Source organism: Hyaena hyaena, unplaced genomic scaffold (assembly GCF_003009895.1).
Source record: "Hyaena hyaena isolate Hyena2069 unplaced genomic scaffold, ASM300989v1 scaffold_256, whole genome shotgun sequence".
Taxonomy (NCBI): domain Eukaryota; kingdom Metazoa; phylum Chordata; class Mammalia; order Carnivora; family Hyaenidae; genus Hyaena; species Hyaena hyaena.
This window is the reverse complement of record NW_024080885.1, coordinates 7,430-28,862: the sequence shown is the minus strand read 5'-3', so window position 1 is coordinate 28,862 and position 21,433 is coordinate 7,430. Positions and strand designations below refer to the sequence as shown.

The 21,433-nt window shown below is 52.6% G+C and overlaps 2 protein-coding genes across 3 annotated transcripts; one reads left to right on the top strand and one right to left on the bottom strand.

Annotated features, from left to right (window-relative positions):
* Nucleotides 1-137: 137 nt before the first annotated feature.
* On the bottom strand, nt 138-11,180 carry EFS (embryonal Fyn-associated substrate). 2 transcript variants are annotated; one of them, XM_039245258.1, is made up of 6 exons: nt 10,051-11,180; nt 5,149-5,427; nt 4,760-4,900; nt 3,934-4,656; nt 3,479-3,568; nt 138-2,342 (listed from the first exon to the last, which is right to left on the bottom strand). In XM_039245258.1, exons 1-6 carry the CDS (start codon nt 10,066-10,068, stop codon nt 1,908-1,910), a joined length of 1,686 nt encoding a protein of 561 aa, XP_039101189.1. In that variant the 5' UTR covers nt 10,069-11,180; the 3' UTR covers nt 138-1,907. The 2 variants fall into 2 exon arrangements, with proteins under 2 accessions (XP_039101189.1, XP_039101190.1); XM_039245259.1 differs by lacking the exon at nt 5,149-5,427.
* IL25 (interleukin 25) lies at nt 11,022-21,179 on the top strand. Its single transcript, XM_039245260.1, has 4 exons — nt 11,022-11,100; nt 17,999-18,165; nt 18,324-18,568; nt 20,374-21,179. The coding sequence occupies exons 2-4, from the start codon at nt 18,157-18,159 to the stop codon at nt 20,627-20,629; spliced, it is 510 nt and encodes a 169-aa protein (XP_039101191.1). The 5' UTR covers nt 11,022-11,100; nt 17,999-18,156; the 3' UTR covers nt 20,630-21,179.
* Nucleotides 21,180-21,433: the final 254 nt, after the last annotated feature.

The following is a 21,433-nucleotide window of genomic DNA, read 5'->3' as shown; positions in this document are numbered from 1 at the left end:
GCTCTGGGCCCTTCATATGCATTATCTTGTTATGGCCTCACAACGACCCTGTGAGACCATTATGATCATCCACATATTAAAGATAAGCCCAGTGACACTGCGCTATTACCAAACAAACAAAAACAACCCACACCTGTTATTTATCATTGATATTGATATTAAACTTTTTACACTCTTAAAAAAAAAAGATAAGCGCAAGACTCAGAGGAACTGACAGGGTTTACCCATAGGCATACAGCTACATGGCAGATCTGGGACTCACACTGAAACCTCTGACTCAATTTCCAGGTTGATCTCTTGACATTCTTACTGGGAGATGATAGAAGATATCCCTGTTATAAGTCTTCAACATATAGGGGTGCATTTTGGTGACCCCAGAATCTGGAAATGAATTTTCTTTAAGGGTGAAATAAGAAAGATCCCAAAATGGAGAAGGCAAATGCATAGAGGGTGCCACAAGACTTGGACTGTGATTGAAGTTTAGGGTGCCTCCAATCCAGTTGCTAAGGTGTCATCTGGGAAAAGCACAACTGAAGCAATGGATTTGTGGCTTGGATGTCTTCCTTGTGGTAAATGGCTGGAGGATTCCCCCATCTAAGCCGTGGCTCATCAATGTCACCAAAGCATGAGGACTATGGACTAATTGCATTCACCTGCCCTTTGGTTCCTCTAAAAGAAGGTATATCTACAAGGGCAGTGAGCAGGGGCCTGGGAAAGGAGATTTAAGGGGCCAGACCTTCTTGGGCAGAGGGCGCCCAGGTCAGCCAGCAGCACTTTCCAGTTGGCCACAGCTGTCCTGTGGTGCCAAGCTGAGGACAGGCCTCCACTGGGATGATGTCTTCAGCACGGCACCTTTCAAGGCTGGGAGGCCATCATCTCCACACGTGCAATTCTCTAATGACATCATCTGATAATGAAGTCTTGGTGGAAAGGCCCCCAGTCGGTAACAGTGTCTGCCTTCCAGGAATGCTAGTTCTCAGACTCTTCTCTGTTCTCTCATCCCTGGGGCCTCAGCTCAGATATTATTCCCAACCATCCCATCTAAAATCTCCTTCAACAGCCTCTCCCTCATCCAGTTAGTCCCTCACATCACCCTGTTCATTTCTATTACCAGCAACTGTCAAATCTGTGGCACATATTCTTTTTTTTTTTATTTACTTATTTTAACTGACTCAGTTATATCCATCCCGCCCCCACAATGTACCTTCAGAACCATGCTTGGCACATCATGGGAGGTGAAACCCACCGAATGAATAATTATTGGAAAAAACAGCAAAACTCTCCCCCCAAACCTAAAGACATCCCGCCCACAGTGTGTGTTTCACAGGTTTGGCCGAAGGGATGCTAGGCCAGGCCCCTCCCCCAGGTGCCCAAGAAGCAGAGTCAGGGAACCAGACAGCAGGGCTCCACCCTGCCTGCTGCGGGGAGGATCCTGGAGGCCTCTCCTAGACCTCCACATTCTGGGTGGTCAATACCGTGCCGTCACTCTCAGCTAACAGTAAGGTGCTGATGTTCTAGAGCCAAGAACCAGGAAAAGAAAGGGGCTCTGGGAGGCTCCAGGTTTCAGTCACCTGATTCTCTGTGGGGCCAAGCTTTCAGAGGTGGGTGGCAGTGCAGTGACCAAGAACCTTCAGCCCAGGCTGAGGGAAAGAGTCCAGTTCCTCCCTGCCCCAAGGGGCCTGGCACCTGCCCTTGACAAAGCAGGAAATAATATTAAATATAAATAACTTATACAAAATGGCTCGTACAAAAAGCTGTGGGGGGTGGGGGGAGGGACATCTCTGTGAGAGGCTGAGATGACAGGAAGGGGAGAGACGTCCTCACCATTCCTGGTTTTAAAACAGAGCCCTCCTGCCCAAGGCCCCAAAGGGGGCTCTGGCAGGCAGGAGAGGGGCAGAGCAGGACCTTCAGGGGGCCAGGCTGGAGAGCAGAGTGGTGAACTGTAGGGCCTGCCCCGCCAGCTCCGCCACACGCTGTGTCATCTCCTGGGCCGCAAGGCGGGATGGGTAGCCCAGGGCGGCCCCCTTGACAGCCAGCACAGTGGCCCGCAATGCCTGGCCCAGCGATGTACCTGCAGCCCCGACCTGTGCTCGCAGAGGGGCAGAGGCTGCCAGCCGGCCCAGGGTGTCCCCAACAAACACCAGGCGGTGAGCGGCCACCACTACCCGCTTGCCATGGGGCACGAAGAGGGGTGGGGGCTGGTTGGCCTGGGTGCTGGACATCAGGGCTGCTACAGCTGCCTGCAGTGCTGAGTAGTGGCTCTGGCATTGCCCCGCGTAGAAGTGCAAGAGCTGTAGATCTCCGGTGGGCAGGTCCAGTGGCTCCCCTGTGGACAGGGCCTCCTGAGGGCAAGAGGAGTGATTGGCAGGGTGCTCTCAGTAGTGCTACTTTTGCAATCGTTTCCTCCCTCCTTCCCTCCCTCTGTTCCTCATCCTTTCCTTTCTACCTGAGCTCTTCCCTCTGCTCATCAGAAGATTTAAATTCTCACAGCCAGTGGCAGGAAAGTGCCCAGAAATGATGTCAGATAAATCTAGATTCAAACTGAACTTGTTTCCTTATAATCTAAAATGGAGAATCTGGTACTGCACTGTCCAAGGTCAACATAATGTGAACCACATGTGTAATTAAAATTTTTCTAGTAGCCACATTAAGAAAAAGAAACAAACTGGAGTTTCAATTCCAGATATAAAAATTGCTGTAATTTCAACATATAATCAATATATAAATTACTTAGATTTCTTTTCATACTAAGTCTGCACAATTTGGTGTGCGTTTAATAGTTATAGCACCTTTCGATTCGGATTAGCTACATTTCAAGTGCCTAAGAGCCACAGGTGGCTAGTGGCTACCTTACTGGACAGTGCAGTTCTAGTCTCTGCCTCCCAAGGCTGTGGTACAGTTAATGATGCGGCGTATAGAAAAGGCTTAGAACAGAACACTGCACACTGTGAGCACCGTAGGAGTACTAACTATGGCTGTGATTAGTGCTGACACATGCCATGTGCTTATTATGGTCTGCACTTTAGGTAAATAACTGATAAACAGTAGCTACTACGCTTAGGGCCGGTCTACACAGTCAAGGAGACCACCTCACTTTCCTGAGACCTAGAGATTATCTGGTGACTTCAGGGCCCCTGGCTGTTTATCGGTGGAGCCGGGATTAGAAGCCAGGTCTCTTAGGAACCCAGGAACTCACAGCTGGAAGGAGCCTCAGAAGTTACCTGGCCTAGCTCTGACCCTGAGCCCAGAACTCCCTCTGCTTCCCTCTGCTCTGTTTTCTGATTCCTCTCCAACACATTCTTTCCCCTCTTTCTGAATTCCTAAAACCCTTTTTCAGGTCCCAGCTCCTTCATGCTGAATGCTGACTCCTCTCTACCCCAGCTCTGGCTCACTGAGCTCTTTACCCCCATCCTAATCTCTCTCCCTTGCTGGTTGCTCCTCCTGGTCCCCCTTCTCTGGTACTGCCCCCCAGGGTTACCTGCTGCTCCGGTGGCCCCCTCTCCAGCAGTTCAGGATCCCCTAGGAAGGCTTTGTCCAGGGGCCTAGATCCCTGAGCTTTATCCATGCCCTGCAGGAGGGATCAGGGTCTCAGTGCAGTGGTGGGGGAGTGGGGCAGGTGGCCTCCCCGTGTTCCTGCCCCTTCCCCTCTGCTTTCCTTCCCAAGATGTCTTCTGCCATCAGATTGTAGTCCCTTGACTCCAGGTCTGGGAGAAACTCTGGTGGCAGGTTAGATGGCTTGGGGACCCCAGGCTAGGTTTAGAAGGAATGTGGCACTGGTATAAGTGGTGGGGGCAAGTACTGGGGACCCAGGCCATAAGGTGCAGGGCCAGTGAAGAAAGTAAGGGAGGGTCCCTCTGAGCCCCAGGTCTTCTCACTCCTCCCCTTGGTTCTCTTGGGGGCACTTCTGGTAGGACTGTTGGGAGGTGAGCTCACCTTCAGGTGGACATAGTCATACTCCTCGGCCATCGGGATGCCCTCATACTCATTGTGGTGTCCTGCTGGATCATCCTCTAACTCCCCACCTTCTGGATCCCCCTCAACCTTGGGGCCCCCATAGCCAGGCAGGCGGGGAGGGGGTGGGGGCAGAGGTCGGTCCTGGATGCTACCCTTCCGGCAAGGAGCAGGGGAGGGAGCTGGGGAAGGGCTGGGGGCCTCAGGAAGAGGCAGGGCAGGCAGAGGGCGGCGGGACAGGCTCTCAGTTGAGGGCAAACGGGGCCTGTGTGGGAGTGGGGGGCTTCTGGCCAGAAGCAGGCCCAAGGTGTCCAGGTCATTGGAGGCCGAAGCTCCTGGGGGCTCTGGAGAAGGGGGTGCCTCCGGCCCGAGCAGGGGCACATCGTAGATGCCTTCATCGTTGCCTCCACCTTCCCCATCTGCTAGCAGTTCCTCGGGCGCTTCATACAGGTTGAGCAGGGCCGATGCCCGTTTCAGGTTGGAGGGGGCAGCATAGAGGGGGGGCTCTGATTCTCGGCCCCCCTCCCACTCCAGATCTGAATCCAGCTCTGATGGTGGCTTTGGGGCCAAAGGCACATCATAGGGAGCTTCATCCTCTTCAGGGGCCTGTGAGGCAACCCGGGCCAGAGGGCGGGTAAAGGAGGCAGGGGAGTCATAGGGGCCACTGGAGGGAACTCGGAGGGCAGTGGGGGGCACGTCATAGACCTGGAGAGGGAACAGAACCATCGGTTACTCTCAGACTCAGCAGTGGACTCCCACTGAGAGCCCTGTGTTCCCTGCCCAACATACACAGACCTCTAGTCCTCACCTCCAAGGCATTTCCAGGGGCAGCTGGTTGGGTCCCAGTCCCTCTGGGGACCTTGTAGATGGGATCAGGGGAGGGCGGGCAGAGGCCAGCTGGAAGTCCTAAGGTAGGACAGGGCCGAGCTGGGGGTGGTACCACATATACCTGGGGGATCAAGACAGATGGGTAGGTCAGGACCAGGGAAGCAGATAATGTATCTGCTTAGATCCCTTCCAGCCCCCACCCTGTACCAATGGGGAAACAGAGCCCATGAAAGGTTGGTAGGCAGGTTTCACACAGCACATGATCAGTGAAGAGCTGTGGTCTCAGGGATCGCCCTGACCCACCTCGCAGTACACACCAGTGGAGGGGAAACTGGGCTCAACTGGGGTTGGGAGGGCTCTAGCTCTCACCTCCTGGTCCTCATTGCTGTGCTCTGGGGCTGGATGTGGTGAGCCAGGCTGGGCTGGGAGCACCTGGGTGAGGCTGGGCTGGGGTGCTGGGCCAGCAGGAAGGAGCTTCACTCTGTTGGCGGGCACAATGCCCTGCTGGCCATGCAGGGAGCAGAGGCACCAGCCGTCCAGCCCACCAGCACCCTCCCTCTGCAGTACCCGTAGAACATCCCCTCGACGGAAGGACAGCTCCTGGGGGGACTCAGCGGTGTTGTCGTAGAGTGCCCGGGCCAGCTGGGCCTGGTGGGTGAGGTGGGAGTGGGGAGAGGGGTCTCACGCATACATCAGGTCATGACATCCCTTGCTCAAAACATTATGGAGCTCCCCATTTCCCTCAAGCTAAAAATCTGACCTCCTGACTCCACTCTTCCTGACTGGTCTCCAGCTTTCTCCCCTGCATTCTTCCTCTTCCTTTCTATTCCTTGAACTAAAGAAATTCTTTCTCACCTTGGGGCCTTTGCACTTGGGGTTTCCTTGACCCAGAATGCTCTTGCCCTGACTTGTCATCTGACTGCCCCCCACCCCCTTTTTTAAACGTTTTATTTATTTCTGAGACAGTGTGAGCAGGGCAGGGTCAGAGAGAGAGGGAGATACAGTATCTGAAACAGGCTCCAGGCTCTGGGCTAGCTGTCAGCACAGAGCCCGACGTGGGGCTTGAACCCATGAACTGTGAGATCATGACCTGAGCCGAAGTTGGACACTTAACCAACTGAGCCACCCAAGTGCCCCTGACTGGCCCTTTTTTATCCTTCAGTTCTGCTTACGTGTTTCCTTCTCGAAGGGGTCTTTTCTTCACTCTTCTCCCCACCCCATTCTGTGTCACCTCCACCACTGTTTCCTTCATAATACTTTACACTATTTGCCTATTTCATTTCTTATCATCTATTTCTTCCCTTACCCTGTAAGCTCTGGGGAACAGGGACTGCTGTATCCCTAGACCCTGCAATAGGGCTCCACCTGTAATCAGCCCCCAGTGAATATATGTTGAACGAATTTCCTCCAAAGATTTGTGTACATGAGAAAGCCCTGCTAAGGTCTCCCATAGAATCTCCTTCACCTTTCCCGTTTCCCAGTCAATATGCCCCACAAGCAGGTTAGATTAAGTGGCAGCAGAGACCCATCAATTTGAGGGAGACTGGGAAAAACGCAGCCCAGATAGTGCCTAGGAATAAAAAGGAAGAAAACAGAAACTGAAGCAATGGTTTTATTCTCAGTCTGAGCAAATAAGGTTCTATCAGAGGAAGCTGAGGTTACCATGGAGAGGAGAAAAGTGTATACACTCTGATGTGTGTGTGTGGAACGGGGCTGGCAGACCAACCAAGAGCAACCATTTATCAGCCTGTTCCTAGTCCTGTCTGGTCAGGACATCTAAGCATTTTCCCCCCCAAGAGTCACATGCTAAGGTAGTATGTCACATATATCAAGTGCAAATCATGTATCCAGACACTGTGCAAGTCTTTACGCTAATCATCTCATCTCATTTAATCCTCAAAACAACCTTATGAGTGGGGTGCCTGAGTGGCTCAATCGGTTAAGCACCCAACTCTTAATTTTGGCTTAGGTCAAGATCTCATGGTTCATGAGATCCAGCCCTGCATTGGGCTCTACGCTAACAATGTGGAGCCTGCTTGGGATTCTTTCTCTCTCCCTCTCTCTGCCCCTCCCTCCCTCTCTCAAAATAGTTTAAAAAAATAAACTTTAAAACAACAACAATAACAATAAAAACCCAAGCTTATGGGGCACCTGGGTGGCTCAGTCAGTTAAGCGGCTGACTTTGGCTCAGGTTATGATTTCATGGTTTGTGAGTTCGAGTTCTGCATTCAGGTTCTGGGCTGACAGCTCAGAGCCTAGAGCCTGGAGCCTGCTTTGGATTCTGTGTCTCTGTCTCTCTCTGTCCCTCTCACTCTCTCTCTCAAATATAAAAATAAACATTAAAAATTTTTAAAAATAAAAGAATTTTTAAAACAAGCTTATGAGGAAGGAGCTATCATTATCCCCATTGGAAAGGAGACTGGGATAGAGAAGGTAGGACTTTGCCTACAACATAGAGCTGGTGCCACTGGTGGAGGTGACTTGAACCCCAGGCTGTCTGACTCCAGAGCTCGCACCCTCAATCACCCCCTACTACCTCTCCATAATCAAACATGAGGTTCTATTTTTTTTCTTCTTATATTAGTAACTTAACTTCTTGGTTAAGTAGAGTCCATGACTCAAACATGACTCAAGTGCATTATGAAATCTTCATTATTCCCAATCTCCCTTTGCTAGCCACCCCTCATAGGGCTCTGGTTCCATGATGTTCTTTGGTAGAATCAAGCTTACACCATTCACAATATCAACATATATTCTGGTTTGGTTATGTTTGCTAAGTGACTGCACCTGCTGGCAGGATCCCGGGCAGTGGTGGTAGAGAGCAAGTAGTTAGTAGTTAGGCATAACTACCTAATGGGTAATTCATGTGGGCTAATTCAGTAAAACATCTCAAGCTAAAGATCTCTGGCAGACTGCATTTGGCCACCAGGCCCTGAAGAAGGAGGCCCTGCTCAGCCAGCATGAGTGCATGTTCCTCTTAACTGACATTTCCCTTGGGTGGAGAGGCTGTCCAGCCCTTCATAGCTTGGTGAATTTAACAAACTGCCTTTTTTTCTCTTGCCTCATTCCAAAGTCCTCAAACCATCTTCTGATTATATTTTGGCTGCTAAAGGATATTGGCTGGGGAGCCTGGGTGGCTTAGTCAGTTAAGCATCTGACTTCAACTCAAGTCATGGTCACGCAGTTCATGGGTTCAAGCCCCAGGTCACTCTCTGCTGTCAGCACAGAGCCTGCCTCAGATTCTGTGTCCCCCTTTCTCTGCCCCTCCCTGGTTTGTGCACACATGTGCTCTCTCAAAAAAAAACTTTAAAAAAAAAAAAAAAGGATATTGTCCTACAGAAAGAAAACATGCCAACCAGATGACACAAATTCCTGGTTAGCCCCACACTTTTCTAAGTGTAAACTAGAAATTAGTACTTTGGATTAGACATTGGGTTAAAAGCACAGTTCTGAGGCAGACAGAGTTGGGTTTGAGTCTTGGCTCTGTCCTTTTCTAGCTGGGTGGCTCTGGGCAGGTTGTTTAACCTTCCTAAGCCTCAGTTTCCTCCTTTGTGCAATTCCATTTCCATATCCAAATATCCATTTTCAGGGGCACACAGGTGGCTCAGTTGGTTAAGCATCTGCCTCTTGATTTCTGCTCAGGTCATGATCTCATGATTCATGGGTTTGAATTCTGAGTCGGGCTCTGCACTGACAGCAGGGAGCCTGCTTCAGATTCTCTCTCTCTCTCTCTCTCTCTCTCTCTCTCTCTCTCTCTCACTCTCGCTCTCTCGTTCACGTGTGTGTGTTATCTCTCTCAAAATAAATAAACAAACACACACACACAAATATTCATTTTCAGACAAAGCTAGCACTAGCCTCACAGGGTTCTTGTGAGGACTGGATGAGCTGATGCATCAACAACCAGGACAAACCAGAACAAAGCTTAGGGCCAGTAAATGCTCAATAGATATTAGCTGTTATTAGGATCCCGTGAGTTTGATTAGCATAAATGCCACCTCCTACCTCTAGGTAAAAACAAAAATCTACCTCCTAGGACCACAAAGCTGAGGAGCTGCCAGCTCCTGTGCCAGCATCTTTACGCCAGAGTACCCCCACTATTTTCAGGATCTTCCCTTCTCCAGGCTCTGAGCTAAGGTCTTCTCCATCACACAGATTGAGGAGCTAAAAGGAGTTTGGTCTAAGAAAGAGTGATAATTGAACTCATCCTTGAGGGGTATGGGAGAATGTCAGGAGCCATGCTTCTTTCCAGCCTCACAGATCTCCTTCCCAGAGCACCCGTTCAGAGGGGGCCAGAAGGCAGGCAGCAGACTCGCTTTCCCTAGGGAACCACAGGGTCCAGGGAATGGTGGAAAGGGGTTAGAGTTGCTTGGAATCAGACTATAGGGTGTACAGGACCGAAAGCAGAGGTGGGGCTGTGGAGAGCTCCTCCTGGTGCTAAGGTTTGAATTTCATCCAATGGGGCCAGACCTCTGGGCCTTACAATTTCGGGAACCCAGGCCAGAGTTGCTGATAGACTGACTGATGATGGGTGTGGCCACCTCTGGTCTATCCCCTCCTCAGGGGCCCAGCTGACTTGTGAGGGAGTGGCTGCCTTAACTGGGGATTGGGAGGTGGGGGTGGAGTAGGCGGGTGGAGTGGCAGTGGGCCACACAACTCTCTAGGAGGCCTCCTCCCACTGTCCCATCATGCCAGCTGTCTCCTCCCTTTGTCCCCAGTCCCCGGAAAGTGGCCAGAGGCTGGTTGACATCACCTCTCCTCCTCCCTCTATTTTCCCTCTCTCCGTAACAGATCTCCCTCTTGGGCTCAATTTTACCCTTTTCCTCCATCCTTCTTCAAGAGAAGGGCCTCTTTGGCCTCTCCCACTTTCCTGGAGCCACCTCCGTTCAGCCCCCTCCCAACCTTATACTTGCCTCCCAATCACAAGCCCCTGCCAACCACCGGTGGCCATCTGTTCCCGCCCATAAAAGAGCAGATAGGACTCGTGCTAGGCTTGCCCCCTCCCCTCCATCCAGGGGTAGCCTCTTGAAAGAAAAGAGGAGAATGAGGGGGAAGAGGGGAGAAGGGGTAACCTAACCCAGAAGGAGCTGGGGATGAGGAGAGGGAGAAAGAGAAACAAAAGTGGTTTGGGGTAGGGGGTTGGACACAGCCTCCCGGAGGAGAAAGGGCCCTGGGAGAAAGACAAAGAGAAGGCAGAAATAAAAGTGACAGGAGTGCAGGGTAGACCGTAGAGGCCAAAAGTCCGCAGCCTCCTTTCCCTGGTGGACTCACCGACGTGGCTATGGCCATGGCCTTGGCCTCCTGCGCGGCCTTCTCCAGGCCAGGCTCGGTTTCGCTGACTTCAGCAGCGGCCGCCCCGCACCATGGAGGCGGCCCCCGGCTGCGGCGCCTGAGTCGTGGCCTCCCCGGAGGTTGGAGGAGGAGAAAGAAAGACCACAAAACTCCCCAAATGGGAGGCAGCTTGGCCGGGCAGGAGGAGGAGCGGGGCGGGCCGGGGCGTCGCTGCGGGACCTCATCCAAGGGCGCGCGCTCCGGGTTGTCCCGGGGGCCACGGGGTTGGCCAGGCCCCCGGAGCTGCCTGCCCTAGGCCGCGGAGGGACCCCGGGTCTGCATGGGCCGAAAGCTCCCTCCCAGGGCTGGGGCAGGCGAGGAGGCGGGAGCTGGGGCCACGCTCGACGCCTCGCCAGGCCGCTCAGGACGGCCCCGAGGGCTGGGAGAAGCCGCAGAAGCGGTTGGGCTGGACGAGCGAGTTCAGAGGCCAACCCTCCCCACCCGGGGGCCGCGGCGGTGAGCGGTGCTCCCAGGGCTGTGGTCAGGGCGGCCCCGCTGCGAGGGGGTGGGGCGAGCGAGCGCGGAGTCGTTCGCCCCTCTTCAGACTCGCCTAAGTTGGCGAAAGGAGGCCAGGCTGGCGCCGAAGGCCCCCGAGAGCGTGGCCATTGGGGCTGCGCTGCCCGAGTGGCTGCGTTCCGCCCAGACACTCGCACCCCCGGCGGCGAGGCGGCTTCACACTCACGCACACTCACTCTCAGCACGCCCGGGGCTGGGGGGCGCCGCGACGGAACCTCGCTCCCCGCACGCGGGCTCGGCCCGAAGGGGCGGGACGGCTTTCCACGCGCCGTCTCAGGGCCCAGCCGCCGCACGCCGCCACCCCGCGGTCCGCTCACGCGCACCCCCGGCAGGGCCCCCTCGGCGCGCCCCGGAGCCCTGGGCAGCTCCCAGGTGGCTCTGGGGACGGAAAGAAAGGCCACAAAGCAAAAGAAGCAGCAAAGAGAAGGCGAAGGAGGAGCAGGGGCCAGGGTCCTGTGGACTCGCCTGGAGAGGGTAGGGGAACACTGAGGGGGCTGCGAAGGCTCCGGGGGGGCGCGCGTGGCCTGCAGGCTCAGGCCCCGCGCGCGGCTCCCCTTCCCTCCCCTTCCCGGGCTCCCGGCTCTCTCTCTCTCTCTCAGGGTAGTTCCTTCCTCCTCCCCTCGGGCCCTCTCCGCTCCGGCGCGGGACTCAGTCCTGGGGATTAAAAGAAAGGAGGGAGGGGAAAAGGGAGGGGAAGGGAAGGGGCGGAGGAGAAAGGAGGACGATCCCTCCAAAGGCGGGTGTTGAGTTTCAGCTCGAGACCCTCGGGCCAAACTGCACGCCCCCTCCCGGGCCCTCTGTGCGGCGCCTCTTCCTCTCCGTCAAGGCCGACCTCCCCGCGGTCTGGTCCGTTTTCTCCTGGGAGCTTCCCTCACCCCGCCACGCCCCCGCTCTGCCCAGTGAGCCCCGCGCCTCTGTCTGCCTCCCTTTCATGAGCCCCACATCTGTCCTTCCCTTGGGAGGGAGCGCGCTCCCTCCTCCTTTCCGGGGTCCTCAGCAGAGCGTCTCTTCTCTCTGGCGTTACCTCCGCAGGGGTGGCAGCGGTGGCCAACCGTTCTTGCGGGGGACAGCGGGGGTCTGCAGCCGGTCATGGATTCTGGCCCTGGCGAGAGAACATGAGCCTGGTCCCAGAGCTGAAGGCGGGCGGGTTGTGCCGTTCTTACACTTCTCTGCCAGTCTGGGCCTGTCCCCCGCCCTCACTCTGCCTCACTCGGCTGCCACGCGGAGCAGGAGTGGGGAGTGCGGGCACAAAAGGGCAGACCTCTTTCAGAGGATCTGGGATCAGCTGCAAGGACAGGGTTCTTGGGTTCCCACACTTCTCCTGACCTATTACTACTCCTTAGTGTGTGCTGTTCCCTCCAGCTACCCCCATCTCCTGCTTCTTCCTATTGGGACACACCTCAAAGCATCTTAGGCTGGAAGGGAGCTTTCCTTCTTCCATTTTTGAAGTTTCTAGTATTTAAAAAATGAGATGCCAAACAGGATTAAAAAGCTGTAGTAGATTTTCAGTGTTTACGTTTAACAAATTAACACTTCAAACACATAAAACAGACAATGACTCTATGTATAACTTCATTTGTAGATAACATCAGAAGTCTAATTCAAGGCCCTTTGTGAACCTGAGGATGCCTCCTTCTCTCCCCACATTCCACAGGCCCACACATCCAGGCATTTTCTAGGAGGGGAAGGGGATACCTGGCCTGGTTCCCCTTCCCTGTCACCTGGGCACCTGTGAAGAGCCCTGTGGGACCTATGCGGTGGGTTAGGAAGAGATTTCAGGGTTAACATGGAGATGGACAGTACAGTATTGGATCTGGGCTTCACTCAGAGATGTGTGCAAACGGAAGGTGGGCCTGGGAACTCCAAACAGACTTAGACACCCTTAGGGCAGTAGAGGAACTTATACATTTCCAGATGCATCTGAAGGGAGAGCTCCCCAGTTCAGCTCCAGCCCCTGTCCAGTCTCCTCCAGACCCCAGTCCTGGGGCCCTGGCTGCCTGGAACACGGACATTCAGCTGGTGGGGAGTGACTTGGTATGCTCTGCCCAGAGGACTGCCAGGGCAAATTGGGACACAAGATGGAAGTGGGCAGGAATTCCAGTTCCCAAAGATGAATGCTCAGACAGGCACAAGGAGAAGTAGATGGAGGTCAGAAAAGATTAGGCAGAAAAGAAGTTCTAGGACCAGGCAGAATGGTGGTTTGGGAGGTGGGCATTGGGGCTCATTGCCTGTAGCTCAGTGTCTGGGGAAATACATGTAGATGAGGGAGAGCAGAATACAAACCTGCAGGAAAATAAAAATATGCTTCTGGAGTGTCCAGGCATGAAATAGAGCCAGTGAGACTCAAGAATGAATTCTGTTTTATTAGCTATGTGATCTTGGTCAAGTTATATAACATCTCTGAGTCTCAGGTCTTCATCTGTAACAGTGTCTTTGGTGAAGAGTAAATATATATAAAATGCCGAGAGCAAAGATCTCCCTGCCTGACTTTTCTTCACCTTGGCTCCTTTTGCCACCCCCCTACTTGTACTTTGATGAAAATTGGAAGTGTTTCTTTGTTGACACCCGGAGGAGCCGTTCCCTGTCCTTATCTTTGCCTTCTCCTTTGCAGAGGTTTTAAGGCGATTCTACCTTGTTTAGGGAGAGCTCTGGGGTCCAGGTAAGGTTGGAGAAAACCCAAGCTGGGCTCTGAGACCCTAAGTGGGCGACAGGCTACTGGCTGCTTGGCCCTCAGCTTCAGGGCTTGCCCTGGCCATATTCAAGGGACAGAAAGGAAGGAACCACTCCACCTGGCTTTCTGGACCCCAGCTTCTCTCCCCTTCTCAGCAGGGCCTACCCCTGGTCTCTTCCATCCTACGCCATGACTTCCTTGATCTGTTTTTACTCCTCTTGCTGCTCAAAACTCAGGTGCTCAAGAATTCTTCCAGTTCTCCTCTCTTTGGACCCCAGAGCACCCAGATTGCCTGGATTCTACTCCTGGTTTCAATACTAGTTAGTGACCTTGGCATGACCTCTTGGAGCCTCTGGTTCCCGGTCTATATAGTGGGGATAATAATGGAACCAATAGCATCAGGCTTGTTGTGAGGATTAAGAAATTCCTAACAGGGTGCCTGGGTGGCTCAGTTGGTTAAGCATCCAACTCTTGATTTCAGCTCAGGTCACGATCTCAGAGTTCATGGGGTTGAGTCCTGCATTGGGCTCTGTGCTGGCAGCATGGAGTCTGCTTGGCATTCTCTATCTCCCTCCTCTCTCTCTCTCTCTCTCTCTCTCTCTCTCTCTCTGCCTTTTTCCTGTTCTCAAAAATAAAAATAGCTAAACATTAAAACATAAATAAAAAGAAATTCCAGAGTACCTCACCCATGCTGTGTAAATGTTGGATAAAAGCAACTATTATTCTTGTTATTTGATGGCAGCCCTATGGGGGCAGCAGAAGGTCAAGGAAACAGTGAGTGCCCTTGAGAAACTCACATCCTATAGATCATGCTTGAATCCAGTCAGTACCTTCGCCCTTACCTTAGAATAAAGTCCAAATGCTCTATCACAACCTGGAAGACCTTATGTGATTTGGCCCCTGCCTAGGTCTTTACCTTATGTCATCCCACCCTCCCCCTTATACTTTGTTTTCCATCCACACCGTCCTTTCTGTTTCTCAAATATGCCAAGCTCTTTCCCACTTCTGGGACTCTGCATGTCCTGCTACCTCTGCCTAGACGATTCTTCCCTTATATGCTTTCCATCATCATGTCAAATTCTGTATCCTCATAAAGGATTTTCCTGGCTTTCCAAGTTAAAACAACTCCCTCCCTCTACCCCCTCAGCCCCCATCTCATAACACTTTCATTTTCTTCATACCACTAACTTTTATCAGGAATTATCTTGTTTCCTTGTTTATCATCTGTCTCTTCCTAAAATGTAAGCTTCATGAAGCAGAGAACTTATCTGGCTTGTCCTCCTCTGCACTCCTGGTAGCATTTAGAATAGTGGCTGGCACACAGTAGGCACTCAATAAATAGCTGGTAAGTGAATGAAATAACAGGGCAGCCATGACTGTAGGACGAATCTGAGTAAGCCCAGGGCCCAGTGCTGGGCTGGGGGAGGGAGTTGCTGGGCTCTTTGTCCAGTTCACCCTGATTCTCCATGTGTCGCCCAGGCCAGACAAGGCTCTCTTTGAAGGCAGGTTCCTAAGCCCAAGCATCTTTGTACCTAAAGGGGATACTATAATTAGGTAGCAACCAGTACCGTTAATCACTTACTAATCAGGACACGGGTGCAGTATTCTGGAGACCCCCATCTGGGACAGGCCTTCAGTTGCTGGGTCACAGGCAGGTTGTGATTTAGAAGGGACCCCCTGGGCTGATGGCAGCATGCTCTTATCAGCAGGAGCAGGCATATCTCAGTATTTTAATGACTAGTGTCCCTACCTCACATCCGATGTGTGCAGATAAGCCTCATCAGACTCTGCTGAGTCCTGTGGTTTCAGCATTATTTCAGGAGCTGGGATCCAGGGCAGCTGAGCTGGCTGGTGCTTTTGTGGTCAACGAGTTTACCCCCTCAAAAACAAAAACCACAAACCCTTCTACAAATGAGGAGAAAGGTCCAGAGAGGGCCTAAAGTCAAGAAATGACCAGAGGCAGAGTCAGGGCTTCAAGGCAACAGGTGAGGACTGGGATGTCTTTCTGTGAAAGGGCAGGACAGCCACATATCTAGCTTTCTGAAAGCCCCTAGAGTCTTTCCTGACCAGAGGTAGGGATATATTCTGTTACATCTCCCCTGCCCTTTCCTGCTGGGTGCTGATTCCTCTTCCAGGGACTCAGCCAGCCCCTCCTGGCTGCCAGTTGGGCCCAGGCAGGTGAGGACAGGTGCTGGGTGAACTTTCCTTTGTTTCCGCCTCCACCATTCTTCCCATTGCCACCCCTATCTCCCCACACCCCAGAGGATTCCCTGGAAGCTGAAGTGACTCAGGGATTCCAAAACTAGTTACCCTAGGAGGAAAACCCTCTGGAAAATGTTTCTCATGGTAGGGGATCACCCTAAGGAGTCTGCTACTGAGATAAGGGCAGAGGCTGAGCAAACCCAAGGGGGTGGGGTGTGTGTGACTCAGAGCACAGGTTCTCAGGTCAGAACCAATCATCCTAGTGGGGGAAAGGCCGACTGGAGGGGCAGCTGTGTGCTTGGATGGGGGGAGCTCTTCTGCCTTTTAGGGGTTTCCTCAGAGGACATCCTGGTACAGAGACAGGGGGACACCCCCAAAGGCCTCTCCTGAAGGGCAATGTAGCATCAATAAGTGAAACAAGTAGCTGGGATCTTCCAGCTCTTTTGAGCACCCCATCCTGGGCTCTGTGGCTGTGATTGGTTTGGAAGACATCCAAAGGAATCCAGCTCTCTTGGGAGGGCAGTGCACCCTCAGAGCCTTTTCTGGGGTTGGGGGTTTCTCAGGAACACCAAAAGCCACCCTGGTGGCCATGTGCCAGACCAAATTCTGGGGAATAAGGAGCTAGAGCAGTGGATCCTAGCCATCAGGGCTGAGTGCCTGAGTGGGCAGGAATATCCCATGGCCTCTGGCAGGTTCAAATGAGACCTGTTGTGGTCCAAGCCTGGGTAAGTAGGAAAGCACATACTGCAGGGATTTCTCATCCATTTGCAGCTTACTGGGTGTCAGCACAGTGTGTTATCTCCATGCCAGGAGATTAGGTTTGAAGTTGCTCAGGGCTGGAGTGGAAAGCCTGCTCTGCCGCTCCCTAACTGTGCAAGCTTGGGTAGGTTACTAAATTTGGTTGAGTCTTAGCTTTCTCATCTGTAATATGGGGATAATAGTTTCCATCTCATGGTCTTATCGTAAGGATAAAATGAGCTGATGCATATGCAAGGCTTGGCACCATCTGGCACGTGACACTCAGGAACTGAGGACAGTGACATGCAGAAATGAGAGGGCGTCAGCGAGCATACGGCAGACAGTTGGGCAATGGGAGCCCGGTGATGTGTTCCTGTTCCTCAGTGCTTTTCCTGAGCTCCTGCTCTCCCAGCCACCACCTATTTTTCCTAAGCCCCCGCCTCACCCCTAGTTCCAGGCTTCCCCCAAACCACAGAACATCTTCTCCCAATTCTCCAGACTGCCCCCTGCCCTCATCACTCTTCTGCTCTGGGGCTGCTCTGCCCTATAACACTTGAAGGATTCCTTCTCATTCTGCAGTTTAAGTTATTCCTGGTTCCCTTTGTTTATTTTGAGTCCCTGGTTACTAGAGGAGTATTTTCTAAGGGAAAGCACATGCAAATCAGAAACATCATTCTAGAGACCATGTCTGTGTATGAGTGTGTTGGGGTTGGGGGGGTTGTGGGTGTGGGGGATGAGGGGGGTCGATGGGCAAGGATGGAGAAAAGAGGCCTGGAGGGAAGTTGGTGGCTGACTCTCAGGGCAGTGTCTCCCAGGTGGGGGCACCCCTGGCTGACCCATGTCTTTGCCATCAGGCCTAGTTAAAGCATTTTTGAGCACACATGCTCCCTCAGTGGCCCGGGGAGCTGGGGGCAGGGCTGAGGCTAGGTGGGCTTGCCCCATGGCCTAAGAGGGGCAGCTACCCTTGCTATGGCTCTTGTCCCCAATGCCCTGTGAGCAGGGGTAGGGACAGATCTGTTATGGAGCCAGGACTTCCTGTTGGGTCTTATTGAAGCTGTTAATAACCGAGCCCCTTCTCTTCCTGGCCTCACCTTCTCATTTGTGCAATGGAAGCAACCACCTACATCTTCTTCCATCAGACCCTGAGCATCCAGCCAAAAAACTGATAGGGTCAGGGTATTCCTGGCAGTCCTATGAGGTTAGACCTGTATCCCTGATCCAGAGGAAGTCAGGGAAGGTTGGGATGGGGTGTAGGGCATCACTACTGGAAATGGCGAGGGGAAGTTAGGGAGTGGACAACGAGGAAGAAATCTTAGATGATGAAGGTCCTAGTAGTTGGGGTCACTGAAAGTGAGGAAGGAGTCAGAGAACAGAAGGGTTGAGGGACAATGAGGAGAGAGGGAAAGGTTCACTGATGTGAGTGATCAGGAGGGTGTTTGAGAAAAAAGGGAATGGTGGAGACCAGGCCCTGGGGGGTGGGGGAGCATGGAACTGAGGCCTCCTGAAGACAGACCAGAAGATGTTTTCTAATTTGGGGTACGAGGCCAGTCAGGGAAATTACCGTAATGTCAGTTCTCAACACCAAGAATAGCAGAATACCATTACTTTGACCCCATGCCAGGAAAGGTGCAAAGAACAAAGTGTCCCAAATAGTCTACCAAGGTGTGATGTGAATTATAACTTCCATGCAGATGGCACTTGATCAGCCCTTTGAAAACCCTCTCAGGGTTTTTTTGATTTTGTTTTGTTTTTTAATGTCAGGTCACTCCCTCCAAAAGGTTGTGGAAATAAATTTGAATAAACAAAACAGGTTTGCTGAAAATAAAACCAGGACGCCCAAGCTGCTCCAGTCAGCCTGCTTCCACAAGGCCCCACCTGTCAGCCAGTGCAGTACCTTGGCTGGGCGAGCAGCATCCAGTATGAACCAGGTGAGTCCAAGGGGGCCTGGCAGGTGCTGGGACATTGCTGAGGGTGGAGAGAGGCCAGGTTTGGGGCTGGGGATCAGGTGGAGCTGGAAACCAGGATCACAACTGGGGAAGGAATACCCAGATTAGTTGAGAGGTCTCTTACTGGGCTTTTCTTATAGGTGGTCGTGTTCTTGGTAATGGCCATGGGAACCCACACCCTCAGTATTCGGATCAAGAAGGACTGCATCCACTGGTCCAGGTGCTGCCCCAGCAAAGGCCAGGACTCCACTCATGAATGGCTGACGCAGAACACTGTGCTCATGACCCCACCAGAGACCACTAGCCTCATCCACCACCCAGAATCCTGCAGGGCCAGTGAAGATGGACCCCTCAACAGCAGGTCTATCTCCCCCTGGAGATATGAGTGAGTCTGCAGCCCCCTCCCAAGTTCCTGCATGTGTGCCTGTCAGAGTATATGTGAGGGGCCAGGGGAGTTCCATGCAATTCCAGCCTGCCCCTTTTTATCTCAGAGACTCCATAAAGGTTTGAGCGTTAGACAAGGCCTAGTCTGGGTTCTAGATCTGACTCTTATTGGGTGACTTTGACCCAATTACTCAAGTTTTCAAAGCTTATTGTTTCCTTCCCTCTCCTCCCCTCCCCTCCCCTCTCTTCCCTTCCCTTCCCCTTCCCTTCTCTTTTCTTTTCGAGAGAACACATGTGGGGGAGAGGGGCAGAGAGAGAGAGAGAGAATGAGAGAGAGAGAGTGTTAAGCAGCCTCCACACTGAGTGCAGAGCCCTACTCGGGGCTTGATCCCACAACCCTAGGATCATGACCTGAGCAGAAATCAAGTGCCAGATGTACAACTGCCTGAGCCTTTGATAATGGGCAGTCTTATTCTTTCATTTGGTGTGCCACACATATGTTAAAATTTTCTATTTGTGCCATGATGTAAAAAATATTAGGAAGCACTAAAATCAGGACAACAAAGCAAAATATTAAAAATTAGGGCCTAAGGGATCTCTATCCTGTGTTTTCTTGGGTGTCTGTGTTCCTATTCCCCATAAATGTAACTCTGGCTTGGCCTTGGCTTTGGGGATGGGTGGACAAGTTCAGGGGGAAGGGAGAAGGTCAGCTCTGATTGAGACTAGATCCAGGGAGAAGACTGCAGGTCGCCATGATTTGAAGTGGTCTTAGAAGTCTGGCTAGGTCCTGGGCTAAATGCAAAAAAAGTGGGATCCCCTATGGGGAGGTTGGGTGCCTGATGGCTGACTTGGCTGGGGTCCAGACCCCTTGTTTGGAGGCGACAAACTCCTGATGACTACACGGCTGATCTTCCCCAAAGTTTTCTTTGTGGTACTCGTCCCACAAACTTCTCCTCAGAAATTAATGATGACAGTTAAATGTGGGAAAAGTTGCTCTAGCCCTCACCCCTCAGAGATTCATAATGTGCTCAGTGCATTAAAGGCTGTGAGAAGTCTGTGGAAAAGAAGACATTGTATTTCCCAAACTCATTTGGCCGCAGGCCCCTTTTCTTGCAGGGTAGTTACGAGGGATCCCTCTCTGGGAAACGGTGTGCTAGCTGAGCCCCAGCTCGGGACGGCTTGTCTGTATGAGAATGGTCTTACAACCCAGTGGTTGTTTCCTGCCAGCCTTTGGGAGTCTCAGACCTTGGGAGCATCTACTTTTCAAGTCTTGTTTTGGCCACAAAATCCTTTCAGAATAAGTAAATATGTCTTACCACGCACACTTATGTGTATTTATAATATATGCATAAAAAGTGTCTGGAAGGATGTGCAGGAAATGGTTGACAGTGGCTCCCTCTGGGGAGTGAGACTCGTAGGGAGACCGTGAACTTTACAGTTTTTTATACTTGGACGTAAGAACAATTTTTACTTAATAATAATAATAATAAACCCTAAAAGTGTAATGACAGTTACAGAAAGAAACCTCATGCCTGAGGCTGCTTGTCTTCCCCTGCCTCGGCAAAGGCTCCTGGAATCAGAAAACCACTCTTCCTCCCCAGCCCTCACTTACAGTAGGGAAAACAAATCCCAGACAGGAGGGGGTGACTTGCTTAAAGTCACTCAGCAAGTGGGTGCAAAAGCTGGGACAAAAAGCCAGGCCTGCCTCACTACCAAGTTTCCACGCGGAGCCCTCCCTGCTTCTGGCCCGTCCCCCGTCTGCCCTGCCAGTCTCCCTCCAGAGTCTGATGAGTGCCACCCCTGCAGGTTGGACAGGGACTTGAACCGGCTCCCCCAGGACCTGTACCACGCTCGTTGCCTGTGTCCACACTGTGTCAGCCTACAGACTGGCTCCCACATGGACCCCCTGGGCAACTCGGAGTTGCTCTACCACAACCAGACTGTCTTCTACCGGCGGCCATGCCCTGGAGAGCAGGGTGCCCGTGATGGCTACTGCCTGGAACAAAGGCTCTACCGCGTCTCCCTGGCTTGTGTGTGTGTGCGACCCCGAGTGATGGCCTAGTCATGCGCCCATGGCCAGTTCCTGGTTGGAACAGTGGAACTGGGTGTATGACCACCTGCCATGGTGAGCCAGGAACCCGAATGCTCACCCCCTTCAAAGCACTACTGGAGCAGCAAAATCATGGGACAGGGTGGAGGACTTTGGGGGGATCCGCACTTTTCACATTTGGAGTGGATGGGAAATGCAGGGTGAAGCAACGGAGCTGCTTGAGGCCGCTAGAAGAGGGCGTCCTGCATTTCCTCTTGGGAGAGGTCATTAAGGCCCTGCTCCTTTCTGGAGCATCCCTGTCTCTTCCTTTTCTCCCATCCCCAGCTGGCCTGGCACAGCACAAGCACTTTCTTGCTACTTTCCCCTTTGTCAATGGAGAGCCCCTCATTTCATTTGTTCGTTCATCTGTCCGTCCATCCATCCATCCATCCATCCATCCATCCATCCAACACTCCTTGAGCATCTCCTTTGCACATACCTTGGTGCAGTTACTAGGCTCTGAGGAAGAGGCTGCTTATTGAGCATTGAGAGACTTATCCAAATAAATAATCTGTATTTAAAACGGCCTAAATTGTCTTGGCGTCCCTGGTGCCTGAGCACCAAGCTCCCCAGCCTGGTTCTTTCTCTTCCCCACCGTCAGCCCTTACCTACTGCCCTGTTCTTCTGCCTTCCAGAGTTTCCGCTGTGGCCTCCCATCCCGGCCCTTCTCTGGCTCCCTGGCCTACCCCTGAACACTGGGGCGGGGGTCAGGCTGCCCTCCTGGCATGCTGGAGAGACAGAGGCCCATTGAGGCACTGCAGCAGGCACACAGCGCCC

Bases quoted from the DNA above. Each gene is read 5' to 3' on its own strand.
- EFS (XM_039245258.1), bottom strand. The intron at 3,569-3,933 runs GTGAGCTCACCT...TCCCTCCTGCAG, and splicing joins ATGACTATGTCCACCTGAAG to GGCATGGATAAAGCTCAGGG. The intron at 2,343-3,478 runs GTAACCCTGGGG...TCTTGCCCTCAG, and splicing joins GGGGGCCACCGGAGCAGCAG to GAGGCCCTGTCCACAGGGGA.
- IL25 (XM_039245260.1), top strand. The intron at 18,569-20,373 runs GTGAGTCTGCAG...CCACCCCTGCAG, and splicing joins ATCTCCCCCTGGAGATATGA to GTTGGACAGGGACTTGAACC.